Source organism: Crassostrea angulata, chromosome 6 (genome assembly GCF_025612915.1).
Source record: "Crassostrea angulata isolate pt1a10 chromosome 6, ASM2561291v2, whole genome shotgun sequence".
NCBI lineage: Eukaryota > Metazoa > Mollusca > Bivalvia > Ostreida > Ostreidae > Magallana > Magallana angulata.
This window is the reverse complement of record NC_069116.1, coordinates 56,248,552-56,266,655: the sequence shown is the minus strand read 5'-3', so window position 1 is coordinate 56,266,655 and position 18,104 is coordinate 56,248,552. Positions and strand designations below refer to the sequence as shown.

At 35.0% G+C, this 18,104-nt stretch overlaps 2 protein-coding genes across 5 annotated transcripts; both read right to left on the bottom strand.

The window, feature by feature from the left end:
• Positions 1–11: 11 nt before the first annotated feature.
• LOC128187039 (solute carrier family 66 member 2-like) lies at positions 12–6,832 on the bottom strand. 3 transcript variants are annotated; one of them, XM_052857113.1, is made up of 6 exons: positions 6,716–6,832; positions 5,928–6,223; positions 5,627–5,763; positions 5,237–5,317; positions 2,748–2,964; positions 12–2,376 (listed from the first exon to the last, which is right to left on the bottom strand). In XM_052857113.1, exons 2-6 carry the CDS (start codon positions 6,161–6,163, stop codon positions 2,208–2,210), a joined length of 840 nt encoding a protein of 279 aa, XP_052713073.1. In that variant the 5' UTR covers positions 6,164–6,223; positions 6,716–6,832; the 3' UTR covers positions 12–2,207. The 3 variants fall into 3 exon arrangements, with proteins under 3 accessions (XP_052713073.1, XP_052713074.1, XP_052713075.1); XM_052857114.1 differs by lacking the exon at positions 6,716–6,832 and adding an exon at positions 6,476–6,604; XM_052857115.1 differs by lacking the exon at positions 5,237–5,317.
• A 566-nt stretch (positions 6,833–7,398) lies between these two features.
• LOC128187033 (E3 ubiquitin-protein ligase MARCHF6-like) lies at positions 7,399–17,972 on the bottom strand. 2 transcript variants are annotated; one of them, XM_052857101.1, is made up of 24 exons: positions 17,892–17,972; positions 15,921–16,017; positions 15,617–15,690; positions 15,355–15,498; positions 14,901–14,973; positions 14,490–14,643; positions 14,010–14,196; positions 13,737–13,831; positions 13,595–13,646; positions 13,281–13,339; positions 13,061–13,170; positions 12,760–12,874; positions 12,379–12,582; positions 12,190–12,240; positions 11,967–12,067; positions 11,622–11,805; positions 11,304–11,474; positions 11,083–11,152; positions 10,768–10,985; positions 10,510–10,644; positions 10,284–10,373; positions 10,053–10,185; positions 9,778–9,913; positions 7,399–9,529 (listed from the first exon to the last, which is right to left on the bottom strand). In XM_052857101.1, exons 1-24 carry the CDS (start codon positions 17,914–17,916, stop codon positions 9,451–9,453), a joined length of 2,757 nt encoding a protein of 918 aa, XP_052713061.1. In that variant the 5' UTR covers positions 17,917–17,972; the 3' UTR covers positions 7,399–9,450. The 2 variants fall into 2 exon arrangements, with proteins under 2 accessions (XP_052713061.1, XP_052713062.1); XM_052857102.1 differs by having other exon boundaries at positions 10,804–10,985.
• Between the last annotated feature and the right edge of the window lie 132 nt (positions 17,973–18,104).

The window sequence follows — 18,104 nt, the reverse complement described above, 5'->3', positions numbered from 1 at the left end:
GAAAATACAAGTGTTGGATCAATATTTATTTCAATACCTTCATATATTCATTGATTGTATAAAAGAAAACACACTCCATTACTGTGCCCAAATAAATTGTACAGATATTTGTATCAATTTTTTTTGTTTACATTCAATTCAGTATTTATAAAAAATTAATTTAGATGTACAATACTAACTGGAAATATACCCGGTTCAAGTAAAAACAATGCTTATATAAATTCAAGTTCAAGTGATGGAAAACAATGTTTGGTTTCATTTGATACATAATATATAAAAATAATTATAATATACATATTCATGACTCAATGTATTAACCAACACAAGTCCCTAGAAGACAGGTAAATAATTTTGAGGTAAAACTTTCATTTAGAGACTGGGAATTCAGGTTAGAAAAGTTATAGTCCTGTGGGCCCTGTATCCATTTCATCCATAATGCTATATATCTTTACCCAGCATATTAATTCTTGTTCCTCAATGACCACGTAGAAATCAGATTAGTTACTGACAATATATATTACCCGGTACTAAATGCAGTGCATTTGTGAAATAATAGTATGAGAATGATAAGGTGAAAAAGACCCCCCCCCCCCCAAAAAAAAAAAAAATAATAATAAAATAATGTACTCAATAAAACTTAATTATATTGTCCAACCTTTGGCTAAAGTACATATCATATAAACTTATACATGTATTGTAATGAATTGCAATATGACTTCCCTGACAAATCATTGAAATATTACTAGACACAGTTTAAAGTGTAAAGGTACTGACATTACGCTACTGGATTGATGATTATAAGACCATTGACATGTCAAGTTATGCAAATCTCATTCTATGGCACAAGTCTTGCTGGTTTGGATAGATGACGGATGCAGACTTCTTGTTTGGGATTGCACAAAAAATCGCTATTACATACTCATAAGTAAAAATGTGTAAACACTTATGTACAAGCATGGGCTTGTACTCTTTGCCTAATTCATATAATTTCAGCTATGTATTGTTTTCAAGGAAGAATATCATACAATATATAATATATTAAATCATCAGATAATTTTGCATCTGATAGCTTTGGTTAAAATTTTATCACAAGCTTAGGATATCCTGTACATTGGCTGTGTACATGTATATGAAGTGTAAATCTGCTTTATACAAAACATAGTCAATATCAGTTAGGTATCATATAGAGCCACGCTTTGGAATGTTGTCTATCATACCTGGTATTGGTTCAATTAAAGCATACTGTGGATTCCTAATTAAATGCAAGGAATTAATACCTGCATAAAATCATGAGAAGCACACCTCCATATTTTAAGATCTTGTTTTTATTTTTCTGACAGATTTGAAAGTAAGATAAAAATCTGGCTTTCACAATTTTATATTATGGCAATTTAATGCAAAATGGCAGAACTGCGGAATTAAGTACTTGCGTAAAAATAACAATGAATTTGCTTTAATGAAAAAAAACACTTTTATGTCTTCCAAATAACATACAGTACGGTAAAAAAAAATTGATGATGAAGTTAGACAATCCTAAACACTTCAAAAAATAAAGTTTTACAGTATAATTTAAATGCAAACTGATTCAGAATGTAATCTCATAGATTACAGCAATATAGGTATACAGAGATTATTCTGAAAGAAAACATGTTTACCCAGGTATCTTTTATGTCAGTACATCTACCAATATTCATTTAAATGTACAAAAACATTTAAAAATCTGGATCATCAGAAGAATGATTATCTGGATATAGATGTAATGAAGGACTGTGCTATGCAATAAGAATAGGACAATCATAAATTTGCCTGAGAATGAACAAATGTAATGATCATTTCAATAATGTGATAGTCAATGCAACAGCCCTTACAGAAAGCATAATAAACACATGGAAACTGGTCAGGACTTTTGATAACAATCAGGCTAAGTGATGACAGGAAAGAATAAAATTGGAACAAAAATCTACAAGTGAACTTTGTGAGATCAGTAACAATTTTCTGAAACTAGAAGGTTTTGTTTAACATAAAATGCATAATTCTCCACATGTATGTTTACATATTAAATACATGGGACTAGAAATATTAATAAAAAAAACTTAATACAATCCCAAATAAAATAAACATGGCTTCAAACAATTGAAAGCAAAGCATCGAATTCAATAATGAACAAAGAATTCTTTTCATTTGTAAATCCTAGCGCGTCCTCTTGGTCAGCTGATGGCGGCCTTGTTCCTGTAGCAGTACACCTGCAGAAAGATGGAGATGTCAATCCCCACCTGTAACATCCCACAAATCCAGAACTGGGCAGGTGCTTGCCGCACAATGAAATATCCTGTTTTGAAACAGTCCCCACAAGTCCACATACCCACCATCTTCTTACTGCAAAAATGGGTGTAACAAAGGTTTAATTTACAGATTCATATATGTTGCAACAAAGAGATTTATTCAATACATATACCTAGTACATATTTTTTTCGCAATTGAAACTCCAAAATTGTATTTTCAGAATTTACTGTAGATACATGTACAAGTACCATTTGTGGATTAACACATATTACAAGGGGCCTGTTCAGCAGAGTGGGTGCTTGCAAAGTGCTCATCACTATTCCTTATACCTGTAACACAAATTCTGGCGAGCACTCGTGAGCATCCACTCTGTTGAACACACTTCTGGTATACGAGAGAATTTAGGTACATGTATGATAAAGAGAAGATATCAAGTAAGCAAGCTGACAATCTCATACACATACCTCATGCCATGGGTGGACTTGTTTACAAAGTTCCTGTAGAACTGAGGTGCTCCTAGCATGGCTTCAGCAAACACGGCCAAGAAACCGATTGTCTCTACGTAATACATGTTGTCTAAAAATAGCCAAGTCATGAGGCCCACCACCACGGTAAACACCGCTGTGAATTGGAGGTAGCTGGTAAAATACGTCCACTTCCAGAAATATGCTCGGTCAAAATCTGAAATTAGAAATAAGGGGGTTAAACAACAAACATTTGTTTATTTGTATTATATTACGCTAACTACAAATCTATAGAATTATTCACGACATGTTTCCTGCTGAAAACAGATACGCTAAATAGCAAGCTGTTCATTGTGTCCCATGGAGCTGGAATCCCTCATTTTGTGGAGGAGAGACTGTGTATTATAGTGGTTACAAATCACAATATAAACCTAATATATTTTTTTATAGAATTCTCTCGAGTTTTAATAGGGTAATTGTTCTGATAATATTTCCTTTGCTTCCTTTTGAAAATATGCAATTGTGTTCTGATTTGTATAAAAAAATTATTTGAAACTTTAATTTGCAAAACAAGAAGATCTAGCAGCTTTAATTAAGGAATTAACCGCAAAGCGGTTTATGAAGAAGCATAAACTGTCCCAAACCATTTTATATCATATAAATTACCGTAATAAATATTGAATTCATTGCTTATACCGGTAATTTAAAATTTTGTTATTAGTTGTAGATAAAAACAGTCATTTGACCTTTAAAATGACAACTTATTGCTTAAAATTCAAATGTAACATCAGGCGGATTTATACATTTTTGACGTTTTTTTAACTGTGATGTAGGCAACACTCTTTATACAATATAAAACAATTATTTAGCCAATCAGAAATCATGTTACAACAAGAATTAAATTCTTATCTAATAAAATTGAAATATGATCAAAATGGTGAAAAAGAGAGTCTTTAAAAAATCCTGGAGCTGTCGATTATTTGGATAATTTGTTAATGCAATACTAAACAAGGCATTAAGACTCATGCACATTAACGATATGGTAATAAGGATTTCTGTTCTGTATAAAAGGTTCATGCAGAATGTGAGGGGTCAGGAGTCAGCGTGAGGAATTTCTAGTACGTAATGTGTCATGCTGAATTGTATCTTACTTAACTCTTGCCTAGTCATTGAGTAAACATTCTGCTAAAACATGGTTCCTTCTCTGTTGGTGCAAGTCTGATTTAGTCAGCAATTTTTTTACTGATAAAATGTTGTTTAAGGTGCCTCACTACACCTTGAAATAGTTTCTCAAATCAGCAGAAAATTACTTGTTTATGATAGAAAGCATGATGGATAAGAAGTATATCTATCAAATAGGCGAAAAAATGTGCAATTTAGATCAAAAATGGTATTTTCAAAAATTTCATTCGGTAAACATAAACAAAAGCCCCAGGTGGATTCGAACTCATGACCTGCTGTTCACAAGCCTGATACTTTAACCCCTGAGCTATGACAATAAACATCTGAACCGATTGATACAAACAGTTAAACAAAACATTTAAATCGCCATCTTGTGACGAAGTGTCTTAAAAAGTATAAGTCTTGGTGTAGTGAAATACCTTAATACCCATATGTACATGTTAAAGATAGTTGCTAGATTAAGCAGTCAACTGTTTATCTATATTTGATAGGGCACATCTGGAAAAATCTGAATGTTAACATCAAATTGTTGTCAATTTTGTTTGCATCTTAGTTTGGATTAGTACCGCCCTTGGTTTATCAAGCAAAATATAATAGACAACACCTATTGCACTGTATGTCTAACAACAAAATATGCATACAGTATAAGAAAGTGTTGAACAAAAGCAGTTGTTAGCTTCCATACATCAACAAAAACAAATATGAACAGCTATACACTGTCTACTATCATTGTGAATGAGAGAAAAAACCTGTTCCTCTGCTAGAGGACGGGTAAAACTCAACTAAACATGCACTCCACAAATATAACATTAACAAATGATCAACATCTTCTTATCACATGTTTCCTCTCAGTACATGCAGTATTAAAACATCTTGATGAAAAGAAATTTTGTACAATTTTAGCTTCCTTGTTTATTTGTAATCATCTGCTCCAATATTTTCTTTGTGTATGCAATTCTAAAACCTGCTCAATACATTACATGTATTTTCCTTGAAATTGATAGACAATAATTGAATATTTGCATCAAATAGATTCAATTTGAACCCTCTATTTTCAATATTACATGTACTAGAAAGACTTTTTTCAATAAATTTTATTAGATACAATTCATTGTAGGAGTAAATGCAACATTCCGAGATATTTTCATGATTTCAAGTGGTGTAGGATTTCTGAGGTACACCATGCATCATAAAATATTTAGGTACCATGTAATAGCAGGATGAACATGTGATAAAAATGGATATTAAATATGCAAGAGGCTGTCAAATGCAAGAGCAAGCAAAACACTGAGGTAAATACTACATACCAAGAAACTTTCTGACGGGCGAGACAGAACGATTTAATCTCGGAGGTGCTTCTCCATTATTTGGATGATCAGAATATGAATCTGAACAAATTTTTGTATTTTATCAACTTTTAAAAAAAAGTTTTTAAAATGATATAAATTACTGATGGAACATAAGTATACAGAAAAATGTGATGTACAAAATAAATATCAAATATTACTGAAGTGAGTTGTAATGAAAATATTTAAAATATTCCTAAAGCACCATAAAGTGATATGTTTAAATTTACAAGGCTATTGCCTACGGACTTTTAATTTTCAAAAATAAGTTTCAGAAGAGGAAAATCAGACATCATTTTAGTAGTATGGTGGTACACTCAGGTTAATTGCTAAAATATTACTGGAGTTTACCTGTGAACTTGTGCTCTTTGGAAGCAAGAATTTCACTTCTGTGTTTGACCCTGACACAGATCTCCGTCAAGGCCAGCATTGTGAACACCATAATTATGCTCTGGGCTAGCAAGGGCAGCTCAAAATGACGTCCAAACCTAAAACAGTTTTACCGGGTATTATAAAACTTTATTAGTAACAAAAAATGAAAACTGGAATCTGTATAAAAACATGTGTATCTATACTTCTGAGATGTGTCATATGAAAAATCTAACTAATCAATTATTATGTTGTGAATAATCTTAACCACAACAGTTCCTACCAGAACATGATGCGGAGAATGTTGGCAATCAACAAGTTAAGACAAACAAAAGTGGAGAATCCGTCAGCATTCCCGGATTTCTTAATGTCTAGGTACTGTGGAATGAATGGAAACACGCCGCCAAAGATCATAGCTCCCTGGCAGACGATGCTGATGAACTCCGTGAGGCTTGGCATGGTGATTCCGCTAAAGGGCTCTAAAAGGACAGCTGGGATCATGTAATCAGGGGTCGGCATGGTGAGGGGGGTCCCACCGCTGGGGGTAAAGCTCTGTCGTGTCAACCTGGTTACATTTCCCTGTATTCATAAAAAATGACATTGTTTGTAAGACAACGTTATTGAAAAGTAAAAAAGAATCACATTACTATTCACTTTTGAGAAGTGGACAGGCATAGACTACATCCATCCATCCATCCTACATGGATGTAGGCTATGCCTGTCCACTTCTCAAAAGAGAATATCACATTACAATGAATGAATTATACACAAAACATTCTATAGATAAACGAAATACGCTTGTATCCACGGATAACGCTAACGATATTTTACCCATTTTTCTTCAATGATGGTGGTGATAGAACAACTAAACTGACTGTGTTACACCTCTTATCACAGACTAACATATGAATTCCGCCACACCGTGCACTATGACTTGTCCACATACACATGACCAAAGATTTGACCTATTGCACGGAAATTTCCCAAAATACGCCCCCTTTTATAATGGCGTTCTTTCAAGAAGCCCTAACCCATAAGTTAAACTATGTTCGATCTTATAGTTCAACTTACCTCTTCCCAATCGACAACAGACGGCTATACACACAACTTGTCTTGTCAACACCTGTAGCAGCGAAGTGTTTCGTCCAATCTAATTGGTTGAAAGTTCAAGGTCGATAACTCTCATCTACTTTCGGTTTTTGTTAAAGAATAAAAAACACTCTGGGCGGATCAAACAATTTGGATTTTTTCGCCATATAAAAATAAACAACCTTATTGAATGATAGATGGGTGAAATAAACTTCCCCATAGTCTAATTAAAAACTAGGATATAAGGAGAAGGGGGGGGGGGGGGAGTTGCATGGTTTAATTCTTTCATTTGGATGATCAAAGATTATGTTAGTTTGTTTTTTTTGAGGGCCTAATTAAATTAATTAGATTACACATACAGAGAGAGAGTCTTGTTTATTAGAGCGGGGAGGGAGTGGTGTTCTAAAGCCAAATTGGTCACAATAGAAAGTGAATTTTAATAAGATTGAATGTTTATGGGCTGGATGATCCTGACCTCTCCACCACTCTCCACGTATTATCATTGCATGGATTATATGTATGCATACACAAGACATATAAATAGATTTAAGAAGAAATTGTGCATGCACATTAGCTCCATCAATCTACTTAAAATCTTTTCTTAAATTCTTCTTCATTTAAGTTATGCATTTCAGTTGCTAAAACAAAGGATCGATAAAGACTGATGAAATGAGACAATTTCTATCATTTATTTATGGTATTTCTATTTCTTCATTAGGAAACAATCAACACAGATTTAATTTCTACCATTGCAGAAACCAGGAATTAAACAAAAATAATTCATCAACAGAAAAAAACTCAACTGAACTAGAAATGCTCATTGGTAGATTTTAACAGCTCACATTACATGTAATGACAAATCAAACAAAGGCATTGATTCATTTATGTGTGTTTATGTCTGTGGTAGATTTTAACAGCTCACATTACATGTAATGACAAATCAAACAAAGGCATTGATTCATTTATGTGTGTTTATGTCTGTGGTAGATTTTAACAGCTCACATTACATGTAATGACAAATCAAACAAAGGCATTGATTCATTTATGTGTGTTTATGTCTGTGGTAGGTTTTAACAGCTCACATTACATGTAATGACAAATCAAACAAAGGCATTGATTCATTTATGTGTGTTTATGTCTGTGGTCAAAAATTTACATAGAATTTGAGATAATCCATCACGGAGATAATCCCTCGTAATACAGGTACCACTCACTCATAGACACAAATAAAACAAAGATATTTGGCACAATCACTGACACATAAAACCAGACATTATTTGGGATGCTGTGTAATGATGTGTAGATGATGACTGGGGGTCTACTCAACAAATTACATCTTTATACAAGAGGAATGTTTTCTGGGGATAAGAATTATTATAAATGTCTCTCAGGAAGCTGAGTTTTTTAAATAAATATTTGTGTACATATGCATATAAATGAAATAACACTTCCATATATCAGAGCATTAACTGCTTATCCTACAATCTAAATGCATGTTCATGTAAATATTAATTAAGTCTAAATCATTCATGTACATTTTAAATCTCCAATCACTTTAAAAATCAAAGTAATGGTCTTCAAGTATGCACATTAAAGATAAATGTAAATGTAAAACAATCTTATTATTTCCATATACATGTAGATTAAATGACTTATAAATATCACACTGAAAAGTTAAACATTTAGGGTTATTTATGACAAGGGTTGAGAATAGAACGAAATAATACATATAAGCTTCACAAATCACAGAAGTTTTAGCTATTCACAAAAATGTATAAGGATGAATACATGTACATAATGATTAAGGTCATCATGACATCATTATAACATCATCACATAAATCAGTCTGATTACAATCAGCCCCTCCTTCGCCTATCATTGGCCGATACGACAATAGGAAAAAGGAAGGGGAGAGCTTAACTCAATGGCATCAGTACAGATACACTCGATCTTTACTTTACCAAAAATATATTAGAAAATCTAACATAGTTTTTCACCCTCACCCAATCCCATCCAGAACTACATCCCTACATTGACTCATTCTAATGCATTCTTTCTTCATACAATCATGAAAGGTTCTGCATGCATTAACTCATACATGTACAATTAACAGATTCTCACATAAAGACCTATTAAGCCTAGCTTAGCATTTACATGTACCGGTATACCACAAATTATACAGTCAGTCTCTCACACCAGTATTCCTGCCACATCCCCAAACACTAACAATTATCCTTCTCCTACACAACATAAAAAAATCACTCTTTTAACAGATTATAACACACATATACATACAAACACACACATATCTCTTAATTAATCAGTTCATTACAATTCATGTTGTATGCATACCCTTCCACTCAAATGTGGCATTGTGTGTTTGGTTATGTTAATGTACAATGTACATGTATATGTAACTCTGCGGGAGAAAGTTCCACAAGTCTGCCAGTGCTGCTTACAGAAGCCTATTGTAAGGATTCCAATGCAGATAGGAATACTCAAGGGTTGGGAAAGAATCTCCCAACCCATCACAAAAAGATAAAACACAGCACTTTGTGTAGGATACAGCTATAGAAAATTCTATCACTGATAGAAATATTATCTGAATAAAATCACCAACAATGCAGTGATTTGACAATACTATGTACACCAACTAAAAGTATCAAATCAGCAATTATTGCTCCTCGTCTGTTCCCGTCCACTGACTGTGAGTCATTTTATGAGGAAGGCATCTTGGGCACGACATTGGCTGCCGAATGCGGTTCGTAATTGACTAGTCTCTGACCCACTAAATACCTACAACAAAGTCAGAACATTAACCATAGAAATCCTGGCATCAAATCATTGAACATGTATAACATACTTTATAGTATACAGTACATGTATTTGTACATGTAATAAATTTGATCTTGTTTTGCTTGACTTGTAATTGCCACCATTTGGTATTCAGAACAAGATAGTTACAATATAACACAAATGATGACCACAATGCAAGACCAAAATAGCATTCATTAATTACAAATACATGTAATTCAATAACTTACTTGTCGTTTTTGATGTGCTCATAAAGTCTTTTAAACTGGCGAATTTGAAATATTAGAATCAACACACAAATTATGCAGGCAAGGAGGAATGGGTAAATTCTTCTCAACACCAAGTTCTCTACTTCAAATGGAAAACCTAGGGGAAAAAAGTAACAGATAATTGTCAATCTAATCTACATACCGGTACATGGAAAGGGCACAGACCGTTGTTTTGTATCTAATTAATTCAATACATACACTGTAAGTTGTTCACGAGTAACCGATTATTATCCTACCTAAGAAAGGGACAATACTCCTGGCCACCACATAGGGTACAGAAAGTGACATCCCCAACACCCCAATAACTGGGGCGCATAACTTTGTCAGAATAAAACGAAGATTTATATTACGTATACCATCGTTATACACCTGGAATAAAATAGACAAAATGTTAGTTGAACCACTATAGCAAAACATTTGCTTTATCTGATTCATTGCTTTATTCAGATGAACTTTTGCCCTCTGACCTGCTCTATGACCCTCTTTAGCCACCACTGGGGACCCATCATTGTCACGGCGGTCACTATCTTTGCATGTAGTACACCAAGTGCCCAGTCCTACAAAAATAAATAAACTTAACCGATTAGATGACCAAAATGATAGAGTAGCAAGCATGTCTGTCTTTATCCACTGTAGCTAATACATGTACATGTATTTTACATCCACTTTTTAAATGGGAAACAGGGACTTTACCTGCCATGGGAAAAATATGGGTGTTTGATCCAGTGGTACTCTAAGTGGTGCCACCACCACTAACTCAAACAACAGTCCTAGCAACAATGGTACCACTCCAATCAACAGAAATGCCACCAGAATGCATTTAGATGCCTAGAAAAACATATTTGAAAGATCTATAAAAGATAAATGCATATAGGCATATTTTAATCATAAATGTGTTATCTCATTTCCATTATGTTTTTTTCTCTCTCTCTCTCTATTGCTCTCTCTTACTCCTTTTATTCTAGGGAGCTGAGAACTGTGACTGACCAGAAAGACCCACTCCTTGACCTTGTTGAGGATGACCGAGGTTCCCTGGGGGATCCAGTTATACAGGACGGTCCCGATTCGTAGCACCACCCAGCACACATAGAGACCACATGCTGCCGTGTACAGCTCATGAATCTTGGCTTCACCCATCCAAAGCGACATCAACTTACGCCCAACAAACACTAAAATAATATATAATATATGATAATATATGAACTGTACAACATGTTGATTAACATTAAACAAGTGTTACTTGGATTGTTAGGCCTCTAGACTTACCAGGTAGTACTAAGGAGACCAGACTCATGAAGAAGAGAGTGAAACACAGACACAGGACCAGCAACACAATCTGAAAGTTTCACAGGAACAGTCAAATCATGAAAATTTATTGAACAGTATTAAGACTGCAACTTGCAGGGTGTAATTCATTACTCTTTAATCATTCAGATGGATGCAATGTTAGTCGATCAAGGGAGAATACATATACATGTAGATCTTACTCTGAAAGGAAAGAGGGGTGGTCTCTTGTAGGACTGGAATCCTGTTGGGCCCCCTCCTTGTAACATGGCCACATGGGCGGCTCTCAGTCCCCCACCGGCGGGAGGTGGGGCGGGGTTATTGGCTGCTGCAGGCTGGGGGTTAACAGCTGGCTCACCCTCAACAACATTATCCTGTCAATGACCAACACATGTCAGCATTTAAAACTCTATTCCATAACATAAGTATAGTGTACAAGCAATAAAACACTTCATTCCATTCAATGACCGTTTAACTTCAGTGTACAATACTATACATCCATACATAGAAGAGGATCTTACCCCATCTTGTATGACTGTGTCCCCCAATAAGTAGGACCTGAGGCCCAGGAGATATGCTACCCCAACGGTCCAGCCCCGGATCAGACCCTTCAGCCACATGCGTGTGTGGCCCTGCTCCAGGAGGGCGGGGAGCACCACTTGTAACAGGAGGAGCTCCAGGGAGAGTTCACTGACCGGAGCATCACTGTAACAGACAGGTCAAACAGGGTCAAATGAAGCAAGAGGACAATGGTACTTGCAGTACTAATTCTAACACACTTTTAGATGTTTCACATTAGCTCTTTAAGCCTCATTTTTAACACACTAGGTAAATATGTCTCTCCCAGTTGCTTTGTTCGCACTTGCCTTGACAACATAACATGATATGGGAGAAAGGAAGCAAAGACCTTCCGTATGACCCTGGCTGGCAGCCATAACATCAGGAGCACGGTGCTGCCAAAGATGACCTTAAATGCAGACAAAATTGATACATCAGTATATACCGGTATGTGTGATATATCAAGGTTTATTAAGTACAAAACTGAGAGCAGTTTTATTTTAAGGTACTGTAAAATGTTTAAATACTTACAACAGATGCTAGAAATCTTCTTGCATGTCGGTACACTGGTAGATGAATCATCTGCAAAGTAAAACCTTATACATTTGTATCATCAATCATCTAAATCATGTGCGATGTCTATACCCCGTGTAATAATGTGATTTTATAAAATCTTGCAATTCAAATTTTCCTTGTAAATCAAAGCGTAGAACCTCCTACCTCCTGTATGGGGTTGAATTCTGGGTCATTGAGGTTCCTGAGGAACCAAAGGACCCCTGGTCTGAGGACCTCTCTGAGGAGGAGGATGAATGAGGCAAAGTAAAACACGTACACCATCCCCACCAGCCAGTGGATGAACATGGAGGTCCCGGGAGCCGCGTGGAAGCTGTTCTTTCTATCCTTCAGTGTCGCATCAAACATGGACTGTCAATAGAGGGATCAATGTAAAAACTTGAGTTTGTGCTTGTAAAAAATCTTAAGTAATAGTTTGTGTCTTGATGAGATCTTGAAATACAGTTTATCCTTAAGAAATTGAGTCTAATTTGAGATATTCCCACTTTCTTATTCTTCTGTGTACATTGTATTTACATGAAGTCTTACCAAGGAACAAATGTCCAGCCACCAGCCACATATGACAGGGAACACGCCCACTTCTATGACAACCAGCAACATCACCTTGACGACGACATAACACAGACCAAGCACTCGACGGAACCTACAACAAGATGACTCAAACTGAATAGATGTATGCTGCAGTCTTTTCAAATATAAAACTTATATATACTTAAAAAAACCACTTGAAACTTATAAAAATAGAAAAAGCACCAAATTTGCAGTGGTTTTTTTTAATGATGTAATATTAAATGTCCTGCATACTGAAGAACAATTTTACTATGCTTACTTTCTGAGTTTAGCAATAGAACACATCATGTACAGAACAATCAGGGAGGCAGAGATGACTATGTAGCCTATCATTGTGGTCAGGAGGCCTTCAAAGTGGGTTGATTCCACCTACAACAAAACAACCAGGTCAGTGACACATAGATAATGGTCATTTACATAATCAGAGAGATAAGAAGAGAAAAAGAGAAAGGAAGAACAAGAGAGGGAAGGTGTCCTACCATGTCATCCATTTTCAATCCAACCATTGTAAAGTGACCAATATGATAAGGACAAAATGCTGTAAAAACAGATGATATATATTTAATAACAAAACAGAAGACATATTTCATACCAAAATGTTTAAACTTGTCTATCTTTATACAAGTAACCATAAATTATAGAATACCATTTTATTTGAGAGATGCTTTATCAAATATACAACAGTGAAAGACTTTGACTGAATTTGAAAACTTTGATTTAAATTGATATTTATCTTTATCTTATCTTCACAGCTATAGGAAGGGAACAAAACAAGTAAGATCAACATACTCACCAAACACAAGAATGAACAGAGTGTTCAATGACACCACCCAGAAAACATGTTCCTGTAACAAAGAAGATGTAGATTAGCGGGCCTTGTAAACACTTATACAACTCATACAAACTCAGTCTCTGTAGATAGCACCCTAACTCACCAAGAACACCAGGGATCCATCTAATCCCAGCAGGCGCTCCCACGTCAGCTCCTCTGCTGCCCGATCCCACTCGATGGGATTCCAATTATTGTCATCTGTTCAGAATGATGTAAACATTTGAAATTACAAAAGATATGTCAGAATCAAAAGTTCTAATAAAATATTATGAAATTTGATTTTTTTTCTTTATCCTTTTATTATTATTTTTAATTATTTCCCCAAGGTTGTGCCCCATATTTCATGTACTTTTGTATATCAGAGGAATTTCCCCACCTTGAGCCCCATTATTCCCATTGTTTGCCCCTTCCACTCCCTCTGCCCCGTCTTCCTCTTGCTCATCTTCATTGGCTGCGGGCTGTTCATCTCCTGCATTGTTACCCTCATTCTGATTGGCTGCTGCTGGTCTTACTCTGCCTCCTAACCCCACCAGGTTATTGACAACACCTCCATCTAATGGGTTCTGTTGGGATGCAGAAGACGATGTTTTTATACTATTTAGTTCAATCTTATTTAAAGAGAAGCAAAAACCTTATGTGACCTAGGTTGAATTTCAGCTTTCTCAAATGAGAGCAACATGCTAAAATTCAGCATGGATAAAAAAAAACTTTTCCTGTTAAATAATGTCTATGGTTTTTTTCTGTGTAGCTTTATATTTGCTTAACTTTATATCATGGTTTTAAAAAGGACTTGTATTCTTATGAAGTATAAAATACATGAGCAGTAATAATTCTCTGTTTCCGTCGGATAACCTACCCTATTGTTATTCCTTCGTTGATTGTCTTGTTCGAGCCATTCTGGCCCCCCTCCATGTAGAATCTGCTCTCTCAGCCAAACCAGACTGATGAAAGCACACAGAGTGCAGGTCACCACAAAACAGCCATGAAAGCAGTCAGAGGCCAGATTCTCCCTACAAAATACACCATAAACACAATTCATCCATTGGTAGGAGGCCATATTTTTTCCACAAGAAACACACAACTGCTTGATTACAATTATTATGGCATCATACGCAGTACATGTATGAGTTCTGGTTCTTTCACAGATTATGGTAAATTGTGATGCAGCATTTTTTGAAGCCTATATCCAGTATTGCATATTTTTACTTAATGAAAACTCAACTTTTCTCAGCTTCAAGGATATTTCATGCTTTACTGGTTTACTTACGTTGACAACATATCCAGAGGTAGCGTCAGCAGAGAGCTTACAGATCCCGTGAACAGACAGCGGTAAATCCGACCTGTTAAAATAAATATCATACAGTGACATCATAAGTCTGGCCATTTACCTACAGTTTGGTAAGCTAAAGAAGCCATTAATCATAACTATACCAGTACATTTCTAACAAACATGTACATAAATCACACTTGTATATATAGATATACATCTCTTATCTTAATTTTACAATATTATAAGAAATATAAGAATAATTGTTCGGATAGTGTCATGGATTGCATAGTTACAAAGCCAGTTAATGTAAATGTATCACATATTGGTGTATATTCTATCTAGCATTTTTGACGTAAAGCTGCATCTACTGAACTAAATAGCTAAATACAATATGTTTACAGTTGTCCCCTCCCCAATCCCACTACAAAGTGCTGGTAGTTGTGTCACTCACAAGCAGTAAGGGGAACAACTCCAAGCCAGGCAAACGCCACCAGTGTGTAATGGAACCAGTAGCGCACGGCCCGGCCAATACTGGACAATAATCCACCAAAGATGTCCCGTATTGGCAGTCTCTTTGGCATATCAGGGGAATAAACTGGAAAGGAATGTTACAAATCTTAATCTAAATTTGTAACTTTACAGTTAATTTTATACTACAGTAAGTTTATTTTGATCCATTTAATAGCTGTGTAACATGTTGTGTAGTAACTTACTTGGGGTAAAGGCAAATCTGTGTTTACATAATTCACAATACTCCTTCCTACTGTATTTCAACCACTGCACCAAGCTGGAGAATGAAAAACAACAAATGTCACTAAATCCTTTTTTTTATATTGATATAAAAGAGATGGTATCTACAATACATGTAGTAACACACTAACTGTATGCATAAACATTTATTGGATGATATCAGGAGCAAAATTCATCTTTATTCCCAAAGCGTTAATTTGGATTTGTGACATAATTTCTGCTAACGAATAAAGCTTGCATTTTACAATCAGATAAAGAAATACGTACCAGTCTTGGTGAATGTATCGTATACTTCCTGTGCATACACATGGATGATACAAAGGTTTATCTGGTGTGCTCTCACACCGACAGACACGACATATGTCTGGAAAAAAAAAATCAAATTATAAAAGTATTTATGGTGGCTCAGTGGTCAACAAATTGACCATCAGATCTACCTAAAATTTTAAGACATGATTTGTTTACCTATTAAGTCTTATTAAAGAAAAAATGCATAAATCTTGACTTTCAGATTTGGGAATTTTCCTATATTTTTATATAGAGCTCTTCCTCTATAGCAATTGAAGCCTCTCGGGCCTTTCTGGAGGAGCTGAGAAAAACACCTCCAATGTGCTATTAACACCGAATGTTAGAATTTTATACAAAATGGAGTCATTTCCCATCAGTTTAAGTATCATCAGGACAATCTATTATGTCTCTTCTGTGGTATTTCTAAGGATATATTATTGAAATTATTCAAGTCCAGCTCATATCTAAACAGATTTTAAGATGAGTTTTTTTTTTTCATATTATGCTTTGCAAAAGGGGGGTTGTCATGGACGCCTCTCAAAGTTTGTAATGTAATACATTTGAGATGTTCTTCAAAGCTTTATCGAAATGGCTCGAGAAGCTGCGATTGCTTCTATAGGAGATTAATACAGTCTAAAAATGACTACAACCATCGAACCCTCTTGATTCCTGAACTACTATCTCTCGTCTTTCACATTTATTCATGATTCATTTATATAATTTAATTTGCCCACAGAATCATAAAATCATGACAATGAAACACTAAAATCAAAAACCAACCTGAACAAAAAGCTGTACTCTAATGGTATTGAAAAGGTGTATTCCTTTTCTAGTCAATGAAAACATGAACAAAGCTACAGAATGAGTAAAAGCTCATCCCTCATAATATTTCCCCCACTTATATACAAAAGACGTCTCAGTCATCTGTGTAGAAATCATAAAAATGTAATAACCTGTGGGTTAGTGTACATAGCTGTTTCAGTGTAAACTGACCCTGAGTTGATTGTAACAATTGTTCAGAGAATTATCAATTATATGGTGTCCATGCATCCAAATGGAAGTGTTTTCTTGTCTATGTATGTTGATGATTTTCTTTTAATAACTCAATAACTAAAATAGTATTGCATCTGTTTTGGCTGTTGTCCATATAGGAAGGATACTACATAAATATTGCAGATAATTGATGACCTAAACTACTTCCCATTATAGCAAGCACAGCTAACCCGTGTGAAGTGCCAGCAAACTCTGCAAACTCTAATGACAATGTCTGAGCAAAGAGAAATTTTGAACTATTGCTCCCTTTGACATACTGAATTTTCAGTTGTCAGAGTTGACCCACAATTCAAATCAAATTTAATTACCAGTTAGGCAGGCAGTATGCTTAGCTGCAATAATGAAGCCCTCTCTGATTTTTTATATCTGATGTTTACTGTTTACTATCAAACAAAAAAATCGAGAGAGGGCTACATTATTGCAGCTACAGTATGCTGTGCTCACCTCAACGGTTGCTCCGTAACATATTAAATAGATATAAACTTTAATTTTGATAAATAATCAGGCACTGCAGGTTTAAATTCAAGAGACTGCAACCTTAGTTGCAACATGTCCAATTGTCAAGATGATATGTCTTGGAACCATCTGCTTGCTCACATTCCTTATCAAAATGCATTCAAGGTCCAAATATTCATTCAATTTTTTCAAAAAAAGTTTAGTCTTTTGTAGAATAACACCATGGAGAGCTTACATAGCAATGTTGCTCAACAGATTGTTAATTCCTCTCACAGACGGATGTCTGCTTTCCTAAAATCCCAGCTTACTGACAATAAACAACTTAGGTGATACCAAAACTAAATATTTCATAGTGTTTTGTGATTTAAAGATGATGTGAAATGAAAGCGTGTCTGTTTCTATTGGAAATATTGATATAAAATTCGTATCAAAATAAAATACCTGTGTGAAGTTCTGATTCCTCCATCTTTGATAAATAATTTCTGCTTCCGGTTGTCGTAAATTCATGTAAAGAACTCAATAGATTTGTCTGAATAAAAAATATGTGAAATGGAAATAGACATAAATATCAGAATAGATGCTAACATGATATATGAATGATCTTTTTGTTTATATTTTTACGACATGTTTACGCAATGTTTACGGTCGCACTTG